General features: G+C 36.6%; 1 protein-coding gene across 1 annotated transcript in view; it reads right to left on the reverse strand.

The window, feature by feature from the left end:
• Nucleotides 1–12,597, reverse strand: part of CDC123 (cell division cycle 123) — a 56,677-nt gene that overhangs the window by 5,708 nt on the left and 38,372 nt on the right. Inside the window, exons 8-10 of the mRNA XM_006150008.3 lie at nt 11,220–11,295; nt 10,308–10,430; nt 9,406–9,434 (exon numbers count right to left, since the gene is read on the reverse strand). Coding sequence (XP_006150070.1) covers nt 9,406–9,434; nt 10,308–10,430; nt 11,220–11,295 — 228 coding nt within the window. The remainder of the gene's footprint in view (nt 1–9,405; nt 9,435–10,307; nt 10,431–11,219; nt 11,296–12,597) is intronic.

The raw sequence follows: 12,597 nt of genomic DNA on the forward strand, positions 1-12,597 counted from the left end.
GGCAGAGGGTTAGGGAGAGGAAATAAAGGATGGAAAAAAAAAAAAAAAAAAAGCAAAATATACAAGACATAAGAAATGGAAAATAGTTTGTTGATAACATGTATGTTGATGTGCTTGACTGAGCCAACAGATAGTGTATTTTGGATGGAAAATTCATTTTGTATACTGTAATGATGTATAGCATATTAATGTTAAAAAAAGAAAAATTAATAAAAAAAAGATATTATTCAAATTATTTTCCCCAAAAGACAAACTTAAAACTCATATAACTTATTTCAAAAGACAGTTCCTTGCAATCCAGGCAACCTGTCTAAATAAAGTACACACAGGTCTAAAGAGAAAGTTAACTGGGAATGCAAAGAAGGAACACAGCAAGAAAAAGCCCTGATAAAGATATATCCTCCAACTCCTACCTCAAGTCACATTGGATTTTAAGCCAAAAATCAAAACAGGAAAAGGGAAAATTTCACAAAATTTTCCCACTCTACTATGACTGAAATGCTTTCCAGGATGTCTTCAATGCTACTTTAAAGAGGAAGCTAAGCAGAGGCAGGAAGGGGCTGGCAGCTCTCAAGAGAGCATCACTCCTCACTCCTGAAAGGCTGTTGCAGAGGACGAGTTTTCTGTTTAATGTTTTTTGCTTTCAGTTTGTCAGAAGGTTCATATGCTCACTGGAGACAGAGAAAGAGAGAGAGAAGAACGCATCCTCACATGGGGAACTATCACACCACAATTCCTTCTTCTTCCTCTTTCCTTCCTTTCAAGATTTTGGGCATGCACACACACGTACCCAGTGTGTTTCTCAAGCCACCAGGTCTGCACTCGAACCACATGGCTGGCCACGTGGGATGCAGCCTCCTTAACCACCAGGCCACAGGCTGGTCCAAATAGTGCGGGTTTTTAAAATTTTTTTTATGTTGCATGCCCTTGCTAGAGAGAGACAAAGAAAGACAGAGAGAGGGTAAGTAAGAAATCACTCCAAAAAAATAAAGGAAGTATGAAAATGCTAAGATTTCTTTAAATATTTATGTAATGCTTTGCTCTATCTACAAGCTAAAACTTGATAGCATAGGAAGGGGAGATGAAAAAATTTATCGGCCTTTGAAAGCAATTTCAGGGTCAGGTGATGGTGTAGCAGTAACTGGACCCACAGGGAGTGTGCCAGGCATGCAAGTGTGCCCAGAATCTAGGCTGGCTGAGCCTATGGGTGGGTTGCAATGTGAAGACTCTTGGGGATGCCTCTCACTCACTCTCATAGAAGAAAAATACATACTTATTTATATACATATAAATAAATCTATTGGGTCATCAGAAAAGAAATGACACATTTTTTGCATAGGCAAACAGAAAAAATACATCATGACTTTTCCAATAACCCAGTATTTCCTCCTATTCTGAGAATGTACATGGGTGATCTGGTTGACTGTAGCCTCAAGACTGTAGCTTCTGAGCTGGTCAGACTGTACTTCACCAGTGTCAGGTGTGTCTGAGTGGAAACAAGCACAGCACTGACCTAACAGAGCTGGGCAGTGTGTGCAATCCTGCCAAGACATGAGAGCAAGCGCAACTGATCACAAAGATACAATGGTAAAGGCTTTCTTGAAATGTTTGCCTTTGCTCCTCTTGATTTTTCTCACTGAAAAACACAAATATGAACTATTTTGTTGTTACTAATTAACTAAGGCACCAGCACATGGCATAGTAGTTAAGGTGCTAGATCCCAAATCAGCTGTTCGAGTGCTGGACCCGGCAGCTTAAATATCTTGACAGGTGCATGTGCATGCATGCCCAAAATCCCAGAAAGAAGAGTGGAAAAGGGATTGTGGCATGGAGATCCTCCCTGGGGGGGTGGGGGTGAGGGTGATTTCTCACTTTCCCTCTCTCTGGTGAGTACACATACCTTATGGCAAAAACCTAAAATAAAATAATTTAGATTTTTCTATAAATATTAGTTATTAAGTCTTAATCAGATGTGTATGTGTAAAACTGTGGAGGCCTAAGGAGCAAGGTTCCTGAAATGCTATTTCTCCTCTGGGTGAAACCAAGATTTTAAGAAAGATGAAACATCTTGTTAGGATTTGCTTCATACATCAGAAACCTCTAGAAAGTGGCAAAGAACCATCAAGAAGTCCTTGCCATACACCATTTGAGTAAGTTTCTTATTTTTTAAAATCCCCATGAGAAATGCTATAAATCTCAGGTTGAGTTGTTTCCTCACATCAGTTCAGCATGTACTTCTACATTCTTAGACTATATGAAATAAGATCAGCCATCAATCAACTTCCTGGTATGATGTCAGCTTTATTTTATGAGCTAGTACTAAGATGTCTTTGATATACTGTGTTATTTCAATAAAATGTATATTTGCTAACCTCTAAACCTTTCCACTTGACTTTGATAAACAGTAAAGCCATCTCATTACTAAAAATATATATTAGACCCATCAGTATAGAAATATTAAACATATAAATTAAAAATGCCACACTGCAAAAAAAAAAAAAAAAAAAATCTAAATACAAAAGCAACCCACTATTGGTAACTGGCAGGGTTTGTTCCATACTTCAGAAACCACAATCTTATATTAAAAAAAAAAAAAAACTGGCTTCAGTCAGGCATAAGACAATGAGAACTGGGATTTTATAGCTATGATATGTTTTTCATGTGACATCTCAGGCACAAGGCATCCTGAGAAGGTAATCTATTTTAGGCAATCCATAAGAAAAGTACAGTCAGACTAATGTTTCTTATACCTAACAACTGACCATCCACCCACCCAAGTATAGCTGTGTGTACCAGACACAGTGTTAGGCACCGGGATATAAAGATTCACAACACAATCTAGTCTTCTGAAGAGCTCAGCCTGGACCAGGAGACACAGACACACACACACACACACACACCACAGAAGAACCAAAACCACTCCAACAATTGCAACACAGAGGGAATTCTGCCTCAATCAACAATTCAGGCAAGAACAAAGCAATGGTAAAGGCTTTCTTGAAATGTTTGCCTTTGCTCCTCTTGATTTTTCTCACTGAAAAACACAAATATGAACTATTTTGTTGTTACTAATTAACTAAGGCACCAGCACATGGCATAGTAGTTAAGGTGCTAGATCCCAAATCAGCTGTTCGAGTGCTGGACCCGGCAGCTTAAATATCTTGACAGGTGCATGTGCATGCATGCCCAAAATCCCAGAAAGAAGAGTGGAAAAGGGATTGTGGCATGGAGATCCTCCCTGGGGGGGTGGGGGTGAGGGTGATTTCTCACTTTCCCTCTCTCTGGTGAGTACACATACCTTATGGCAAAAACCTAAAATAAAATAATTTAGATTTTTCTATAAATATTAGTTATTAAGTCTTAATCAGATGTGTATGTGTAAAACTGTGGAGGCCTAAGGAGCAAGGTTCCTGAAATGCTATTTCTCCTCTGGGTGAAACCAAGATTTTAAGAAAGATGAAACATCTTGTTAGGATTTGCTTCATACATCAGAAACCTCTAGAAAGTGGCAAAGAACCATCAAGAAGTCCTTGCCATACACCATTTGAGTAAGTTTCTTATTTTTTAAAATCCCCATGAGAAATGCTATAAATCTCAGGTTGAGTTGTTTCCTCACATCAGTTCAGCATGTACTTCTACATTCTTAGACTATATGAAATAAGATCAGCCATCAATCAACTTCCTGGTATGATGTCAGCTTTATTTTATGAGCTAGTACTAAGATGTCTTTGATATACTGTGTTATTTCAATAAAATGTATATTTGCTAACCTCTAAACCTTTCCACTTGACTTTGATAAACAGTAAAGCCATCTCATTACTAAAAATATATATTAGACCCATCAGTATAGAAATATTAAACATATAAATTAAAAATGCCACACTGCAAAAAAAAAAAAAAAAAAAAATCTAAATACAAAAGCAACCCACTATTGGTAACTGGCAGGGTTTGTTCCATACTTCAGAAACCACAATCTTATATTAAAAAAAAAAAAAAACTGGCTTCAGTCAGGCATAAGACAATGAGAACTGGGATTTTATAGCTATGATATGTTTTTCATGTGACATCTCAGGCACAAGGCATCCTGAGAAGGTAATCTATTTTAGGCAATCCATAAGAAAAGTACAGTCAGACTAATGTTTCTTATACCTAACAACTGACCATCCACCCACCCAAGTATAGCTGTGTGTACCAGACACAGTGTTAGGCACCGGGATATAAAGATTCACAACACAATCTAGTCTTCTGAAGAGCTCAGCCTGGACCAGGAGACACAGACACACACACACACACACACACACACACACACACCACAGAAGAACCAAAACCACTCCAACAATTGCAACACAGAGGGAATTCTGCCTCAATCAACAATTCAGGCAAGAACAAAGTCTTAAAGAGACTACAGTGCAGACAGGAGAATCTGACTAAATCTGCCTGGTGAGGCCAAGAAAAGCTTCCCCAAGTAACTAGGAATTTAAAGGAAAATAATGATGATGATCTGGGAAGAAGAATATTAGAAAGAAAAGCAGAGCATTTCAGAGGAAAACAACAAGATACATACAACGGTCATGCAATGATGGCCCATTCTCAGAACAGGGTATTTTGGCTACAGTGTAAAGTACAGGAGGGCTCCAGAAATACAGTGGGCTACAGTCATTTTAAAGGCCTCCTATTCCAAACAAGATGAAATTCAGCTTAAAATAATTCCTTCAAACATATAAATGAGATCATAAGAAAAACAGAGGAATATCCAGGAGCCAGAAAAGAAGAAGAACCTGAAAACACAGAGAAGTGTATAAACCAAGGATGTGAAACCTCCCTGCCCAGGGTTTTTTTCCTAAGAACCTAAGTGCAGGGGTTTTAATATGGACTAGGTGACTGGCCAGGAGAAAGAGAGTTAGGACCAAGAGATGTGCCTCAGAGGGCTATACGACAGCAAAGGGAATATAAGAAAAGCACTCTAGTGACTAGAATAGGAGAAAACGAGGCTGTCTTCCTCTGACTGGGTTTTGAAGAACATGATACAGAAAAATGAAAAGTTTAAGATATTTAGGATTCTCAAAAATAAAAAAACAAGTTCACCAAATATAAAGTGAAATTAGAACAAATATTGATTTATAAAAACAAAAGAAAAACACCAACATGAGTAAGAATTTGTAAATACAATAGGGATTAAAGACCCAAGAACTTGGGAAAATCATCACCAATCTGGACGATGTCAAATAAAGATAATGGTATGAGGCAAAAATCTAGAAAAAGGTAAGGGAAGATCTCTATTACATACCAAATGCACAAATGCCACATAGATCAAAGACTTACATATAAGATAAGAAATCATAAAAAACATGGATAGACTAAAAAATATGGATAGTTATTTTTAAAATTATGACTCAAATTCAAAAGTCATAGGAGAAATGAGTAATATATTTATCTTCTTCATGGCAAAGGACGAATAATAAACTGGAATAATAAGAAACAATGGCCTAATTTCTGTAATATATAAAGAACTCTGTATTTTAAAAAAGCAAGACAATAGAAAAAAGAAAAAGGACATAAATTAACAATTCACATAAATGACCCTTAAATATATGAAGAGTTGAATTTCACCCTCACTTATAAGAAAAATAGACACTGAATTTTGTGAATCAATAAAATGTGGGGGGAAAAAGCCATGGAAAGTAACTATTGATACCAGAGACAGTGTGGGAGGAGAGTGGTACATGGCAAAAGGTGAGAAACAGGGAGTCAAGAGTGGGGAAAATAGAGCAAAATAAATAAAAACAAGAAATGGAAAATTATTTGTTGACAATAACATGGATGATGTAATATCCCTGATTAAGACAATATACAGTGTGGGAACCAGCAGTTGGTGTAATGGCTATGTTGCTGGACTCCCACGTAGTCGACCGCGGTTCGCATTCCAGACCCGGTGGCTTAAAACTCACGCCGGGCGCGTGTGCGTGCGTGCCCAGGATCCAGAGAGGAGAACGGAGGAGAAGGGATTGCGGCATGGCCATCCCCCCTGGGGGGAGATTTCTTGCTTACTGTCTCTATGTCTCTCTCTTGTCTGTCTGGCGAGCGCACGGGCCCTATAGCGAAAATCTCTCCAAAAAAAAAAAAGACAATATACAGTGTATTCTGGATGGGAAATCTCATTTTGAATGCTGTGATCAAGTACAGTGAATGACTATAAAATAAATCAATTAAAAATTTAAAAAAGGGAAAAATAGACATTGAAATACTAAAATATCCTTTCTCTACTAAAACTCAAAAGAACTCTACAAAGTGACCACATAGTCTGTTGGCAAGCTTTGAAAAAGCAAGCAGGTACTAACATACATTCCTTGTGGGATTCTGTCTGGTATTACTTCTGTGGAAGATACATGCAATATGTATCAAAACTAAGATGCATTAGCCTTCGAACCAGCAATCCCTGTTCCAAGAATTTATCCCATAGATATACCTGCATGTATGAAATGAAATGCACATAGGATTGTTCATCATAGTAATTTGTGAAAGACTAAAAACAGGTATTACTGATAGGGAAGTGACTAAAACTATAGAGCAAATTCACAAAGCAAAATACTATGCCTTTGTAAGAAATTGGAAAGCTCTCCAAAAGATACTGCTTTTTGAAAATGTGAAAAGTAAAAAGTAAAGAGTATATATTATATGTTAAATCTTGTATAGGAAAGATGGAAAAAAATAGGTATATGGCTTGTTTTGCATCAAGAAAGATTGGAAAGATACATAAGACATAATTAAGTACACCTGTAGGAATACAGAGCCACAGAAATTAGACTATGAATTTCTACATATATTTTCACATTGACTTGATTTTTAAACAATGTGAATGTATTATCAATTTACAATTTTAAAAATAACTCAAAAGGTTTTTCAGAGGAGTATTTGGCAAGGGCAAAGGTACAGAGAGGGTCACAGGGGCATTGTTGGGAGCGATGAAATAGTTCAACATATCACACATGACTGAACATGTCTGCCAAAACTCAAAGGTCAACACTAAAAAAGGTAAGTTTTAATCTATATAAATTATATCTAAAAAGTATGTCTCTCCCCCAAATCGGTAGTTTTCAAATATAAAAAAATCAAACCCTAAGACCAGATTAAAAAAACAAACAAACAAAAACACGAAGATTTGAAAATGAGCTAAATAATCTATAGAAATGAAAGATTACAGCTGATAAAATTTAACACTTGATGGATAGGTTAAAACCATTAGATCAGGGGACTAGCAGGTGGCATGGTGGTTAACACACTGGATACTCCCATAAGGCCAACAACAGTTCAAGTCCCAGACCTGGTGACTTACATTCTCACTTTCCTTCTCTCTCTCTGTGTCTCTCTCTGGTCAAATTAAAGTAAATGTATGAATAAATAAAATTAAATAAATAATTATTTAAAAAACACATTAGATCAGACAGAGATGAAAGAGAACTGGTAAACTATTGAGTTGGGGAAGTCATGACACATTATTGCATAGAAAAACAGAAAAATATGCCATGACTTTTCCAATGACCATATAGAAGATATATTTGAGAAGATTATACAACATAGGGCAGAGAAAGGTAGAAAAAAAAGAAGAGGTGTGAGGACAAAGTGAGAAGCTCTGACATATCTCTAACCAGAATTCCAAGAAAACAGAAGAGAGAAAAGAGGCAGATTTGAAAATATAATAGCTCAGAATTATCCACAATTGACAAAGGAAATGAATTTTCAGACTTAGTATGAGAAGAAAAAAAGGCAAACATTAATGGAATAGTGTCTTCAAAGTGTTGATGCAACAGAACTGGTCACAGCTGAAGATTCTATCCCCAGCTATGCTTCTCATTCATACCCGAAGGCTAGATGACAACCTTTACAGCAAATGGCCAAGAGAATTTGCCACTAAAGGATACACTACAAAGACACTGGATCCAGAAAACAGCAAGATTCAAGAAGCACTGATGAACAATGAAAGTGAACAGCAACAATAACTAATTTGGGAGTATTAATAACAAGTTGAAAATAAAAAACAAGAAATCACATATAAGACAAAAGTGGGTGTTGGGAATTAAAGAGTATTTTAAGTTCTTTGCATCATTAGGGCAATAGGAAATAAAATTAACTTTAGAGTTTATTAAATATTCATATTAAGACTTAATGGAGGAACCAGCAGATGGTGTAATGGTTACATTACTGGACTCTCACATGGCCAACTGCAGTTCAAGTCCTGGACCTGGAGACTTGAAACTCACACAGGGTGCATATGCATGCATGCTCAAAATCCCAAGAGGAATTACGTATGCAGTTTTCTTTTCTTTCTTTCTTTTTTTTTTTTTTTTTTGAGAGGTTTTTGCTATAGGGTGCCTGCACTCACCAGAAAGACAGAGAGAGACAGAGAGACAGAAAGCGAGAAATCACTCCCCAGGGGGGATGGCCACGCCATAATCCCTTCTCCTCCATTCTCCTCTCGGGATCTTGGGCACACACGCACATGCACCCAGCGTGAGTTTTAAGTCACCGGGTCCGGGACGGGAACCACGGTCGACTACGTGGGAGTCCAGCGACATAGCCATTACGCCAACTGCTGGTCCCATATGCAGTCTTCTTAACAGTTAAGCCAATGAGCAGTAATCATAAGACAACAGTTAGTGACCTAAACAATTTTAAAAAGATTACCAATGTCTTGAACAATGAAATCTCTGCTGTAGGAATTCTTTGTTTACTTTTTCACTACCTAAGTTTTCATCAGTTAAGAACAGAAGAATAAATGTAAAATGTACTCTAACCTCATCTTTAGTCTAAAGATCAAAGTGACTCAAATCATGCTAAGAATATTTCTGCTAACTGAAACTAAGTATCCAAATACCAAATGACACATTCTTGGCCACAATGAGTGCAAACTGAACTATCTTAAGTGGATTCAGAACTCTGACACCAGTATTAAAGTAGGATGCAGGGTGGCCATTTACCTATCTGTTAAATTAATAAGCCATAAACCTGTGGCACATAATTATTTAAGATATTATATCTTAAATATTAATTACATTAAGTGTATTTTAATTTATTTTTATTTTTTTAATAATTATTTTATTTAACTTTATTTATTATTTATTCATTTGTTTATTTCAATTTGACCAGAGAGGGACGGAGTGAGAGAGAAAGAGAGGGAGAGAGAGTGAGAAAGCAAGCTGCCAGGTCCAGGACTTGAACCACGGTTGGCCATGTGGGAATTCAGCGCCTTTAACCACCATGCCAGAGAAGACTCTTGACCACTGTGAATTTCAAACAATTTAGCTGGTTTGAAAAAATTTTTGAGCAGTGGCTCCTTCGTAAGTGCCCTCCTCTTACTTGTAAAACCAGCCCCCCTTTCAAAGCATTTCAGTTATAGTTTTTACTTACCCTACTGTCTCTATAGATATCGAATACAACTGTAAAGGAGAAAAAACTCAATTAATGAACTAGTATTTTCATGACCTAAGTCTCATTTTAAAAATTAAAGTACATCTTATTACTAGCTAATCAAACAGAATAGAGTTGATCTTAAGGACTTAATGCTTCTTAATCTCAAAACTTCCAACATAAAAAGGCACACCAAAGTGTTTTTATTCATGTAACTTTGCTTTCCTTCTATCTACAACCAATCTCTTACACTTAAAAATTCAAACCAAAAACCTATATCATCTTACTCATTCACCACTATAAATCGGTTATATGTAAATTTAAAAAGTTGTAAATGAAGAATATACTTGTGAAAAAAGTATTAATTACTTATTTGGCAAATGAAATGATTAAAATTTCTAAAAAGAAAACATAAAATCTAACTATGCTTAATTCATCTTCATTTTAAATCAAATCTGCCACATATCTCAGTCCTGGTAGGTAGAAAAAATGTAAATCATAGCAGATATCATCTTAAGATGCATGAAAACTCTCCCACAATATACCTTCTGTTCCTAAAAACAAACCACCAATGTCTACTTTGTAGCTGGAGCTGTCTTTGTTTGATCATTTAAACAAAGAAGCTAGAAAAGTAGGACTTTGTTCTGTGTGGACAGACTCTTTGAAATATACAATCAAAAGTCTAAAATGACAGGAGGGAGAACTGTTGCACTATTAGAAATTGATTCTAATTAAAGTAAAATTAACATGCAAATCATCAACAATGCCAAAGAGCACTACAGTAAAATGCTTAAAATATAATATTCTGAATCCAGTTTTTAAGATGTATTCCACAATCAAATAAGGTTGAGTAACATTATATATTTAATTTCATTTCACTGGGTAAATAAAAAAACACTCACAGTCTTCATCTAGGAATTTATACTGTATGTGTTTCTTGAAAAAGTCTTGTATGCATCTGCAAATTTCTTCCTTTTGTTTACATATATGGTCATAATATTGTGTGTAGTCCCTTTGAGAAATACCTGGCAAGAAAAATATGTTATATTGTTTATTATCCAATATGCTTTTCAAAAACACATAAAATATTCCTCTCCATATGTCTGCCATATTCATACTACACTTCTTAGAAGCAGTGTCTTCTTGTTCACACAAGCTACTTGCCTTCACAAGCCTGATAGTTCATGCCATAGAAAAACACTCCTTTTGGGACCAGCAGTTAGCGTAATGGCTATGTCGCTGGACTCCCACGTAGTCGATCACAGTTCGAGTCCCGGACCCGGTGGCTTAAATTCATACTGGGTGCATGTGCGTGCGTGCCCAAGATCCCAAGAGGAGAATGGAGGAGAAGGGATTGCAGCATGGCCATCCCCCCTGAGGGGTGATTTCTCGCTTTCTATCGCTCTGTCTCTCAGTCTGTCTGGCGAGCGCACACGTCCTATAGCAAAAAGCTCTCCAAAAAAAATATATAAATAAGCAATCTATGATTAACAATACTTAGGAAAGCTCAAAGAGAAAGCAGTTAATACTATATAGATCCTAAAAAAAATGATAACAACCATCACTTTTATCTCTGGAATCCAGACAGGCAAGATTGCTTGATAATACTGTTTTCTGTGGAGTGTGGTATGGGCTCAGGATCCTTATCAATACAGCATCCCAGAGAGGTAGCACCAACTGATGAGAGGTGACATCTGAGATTAAAACTGATTAAAATACCTGTCCTAATTACTACTGATTTACTTCCATAAAAAGTTTATCTTCCTTTAAAGATTACTTTTAGGGGTTATAATACAAACAAACCCCAAACTCACCAATAAGCTTGTTTTCCTTGACAAAACATCGAAACTCAGCCCCAGGAATTAATTCACACCATTTTCTAAGAACAAGCTGTGGACAAAGGAAAATATTAACACAATTATGTAATAAGTAGGCAATTTTATACCAAGACTAAATATTAATGATTGCCGTTATCAAATGGCCTTAAAAAAGACTATAAAATATTCTTGACATGACATACAGAGAATGAGAAACTGTACTAAAATTCTTTGTGACAAAATGCATATTTAACAGTTGTCATTTTAAGAGTTCTCACATAATACACAACACCAAAGATGACTAAGTCAAATTTTATCATCATTGTGTCCTAAATTGCCCTGTAATACATGCTGTTTTGTTGTTGTTGTTGTTGTTACTGTTTTTTTAATTTCTTTATTTTAAGAGAGGTTTTGGTACAGGGTGTATGTGCTTGGTGGAAAGAGAGAGAGAGAGACTGAAAGTGAGAAATCATCCCCCAGGGAGGATGGCCATGTCAAAATCCCTTCTCCATTCTCCCCTCAGGATCTTGGGCACACACACACACACACACACACACACACACACACAACATGAGTTTAACCCACTGGATCCAGGACTTGAACCGAGTGGACTACATGAGAGTCCAGTGGTGTAACCATTATGCCATCTGCTGGCCCCTGTAATACATGTTTTGTACCCCTTTAAAAACATCAAAATAGTTTTAAAGTTATCTGCCTTAAAAATCACTCTGTAGTCCTTACTTTTATAAAACTAATACTAAGTCTACCATAAGCAATCATATAATGCTCCTATGATTTTTCTCTCTATTTTGTTAGAGTAAAACAATTCTACAAGTGGTCTAGGTCATAAAGAGGTCTTATGATTGCAATTAATAATTATTCAACATACACAAACTCTCATATACTACTGACTTGCTGTAATTTTAGAAATAGTACGGTTGACAAATGTACTTTTATTTTTAAAATGTTCTTTGGTGGTACCAGGGTAACATGTGGCACTCTGTAAGGCTGACCCACATGAGAAGGGTCAGAGTTCTTTTCTGGGGCCCTCCCTGAGAATGCCAGGCATATGTAAGCCCATGAGCCAGGGTTGGGTGAAACTGAGGGGACTGTAGCATTAAGACAGTTTGAGATGCTGTCTCTTTTGCTCTGGAGTAGATAAATAAACTTTAAAAGAAGAAACTGTTCTTTGGGGCCAGCAGGTGGCATGGTGGTTAAGGCGCTGGACACTCCCACATGGCTGAGCATGGTTCGAGTCCAGGACTTGGTGGCCTGCTTTCTCTCTCTCTCATTCTGTGTGTGTTTCTGGTCAAATTAAAAAAAAAAAAAAAAAAAAAAAAAAAAAATATTAATTAGGTCCCCTTTTTTGTAATAT

Source organism: Tupaia chinensis, unplaced genomic scaffold (assembly GCF_000334495.1).
Source record: "Tupaia chinensis unplaced genomic scaffold, TupChi_1.0 Scaffold000275_1, whole genome shotgun sequence".
In the NCBI taxonomy this organism is placed as follows: Eukaryota; Metazoa; Chordata; class Mammalia; order Scandentia; family Tupaiidae; genus Tupaia; species Tupaia belangeri.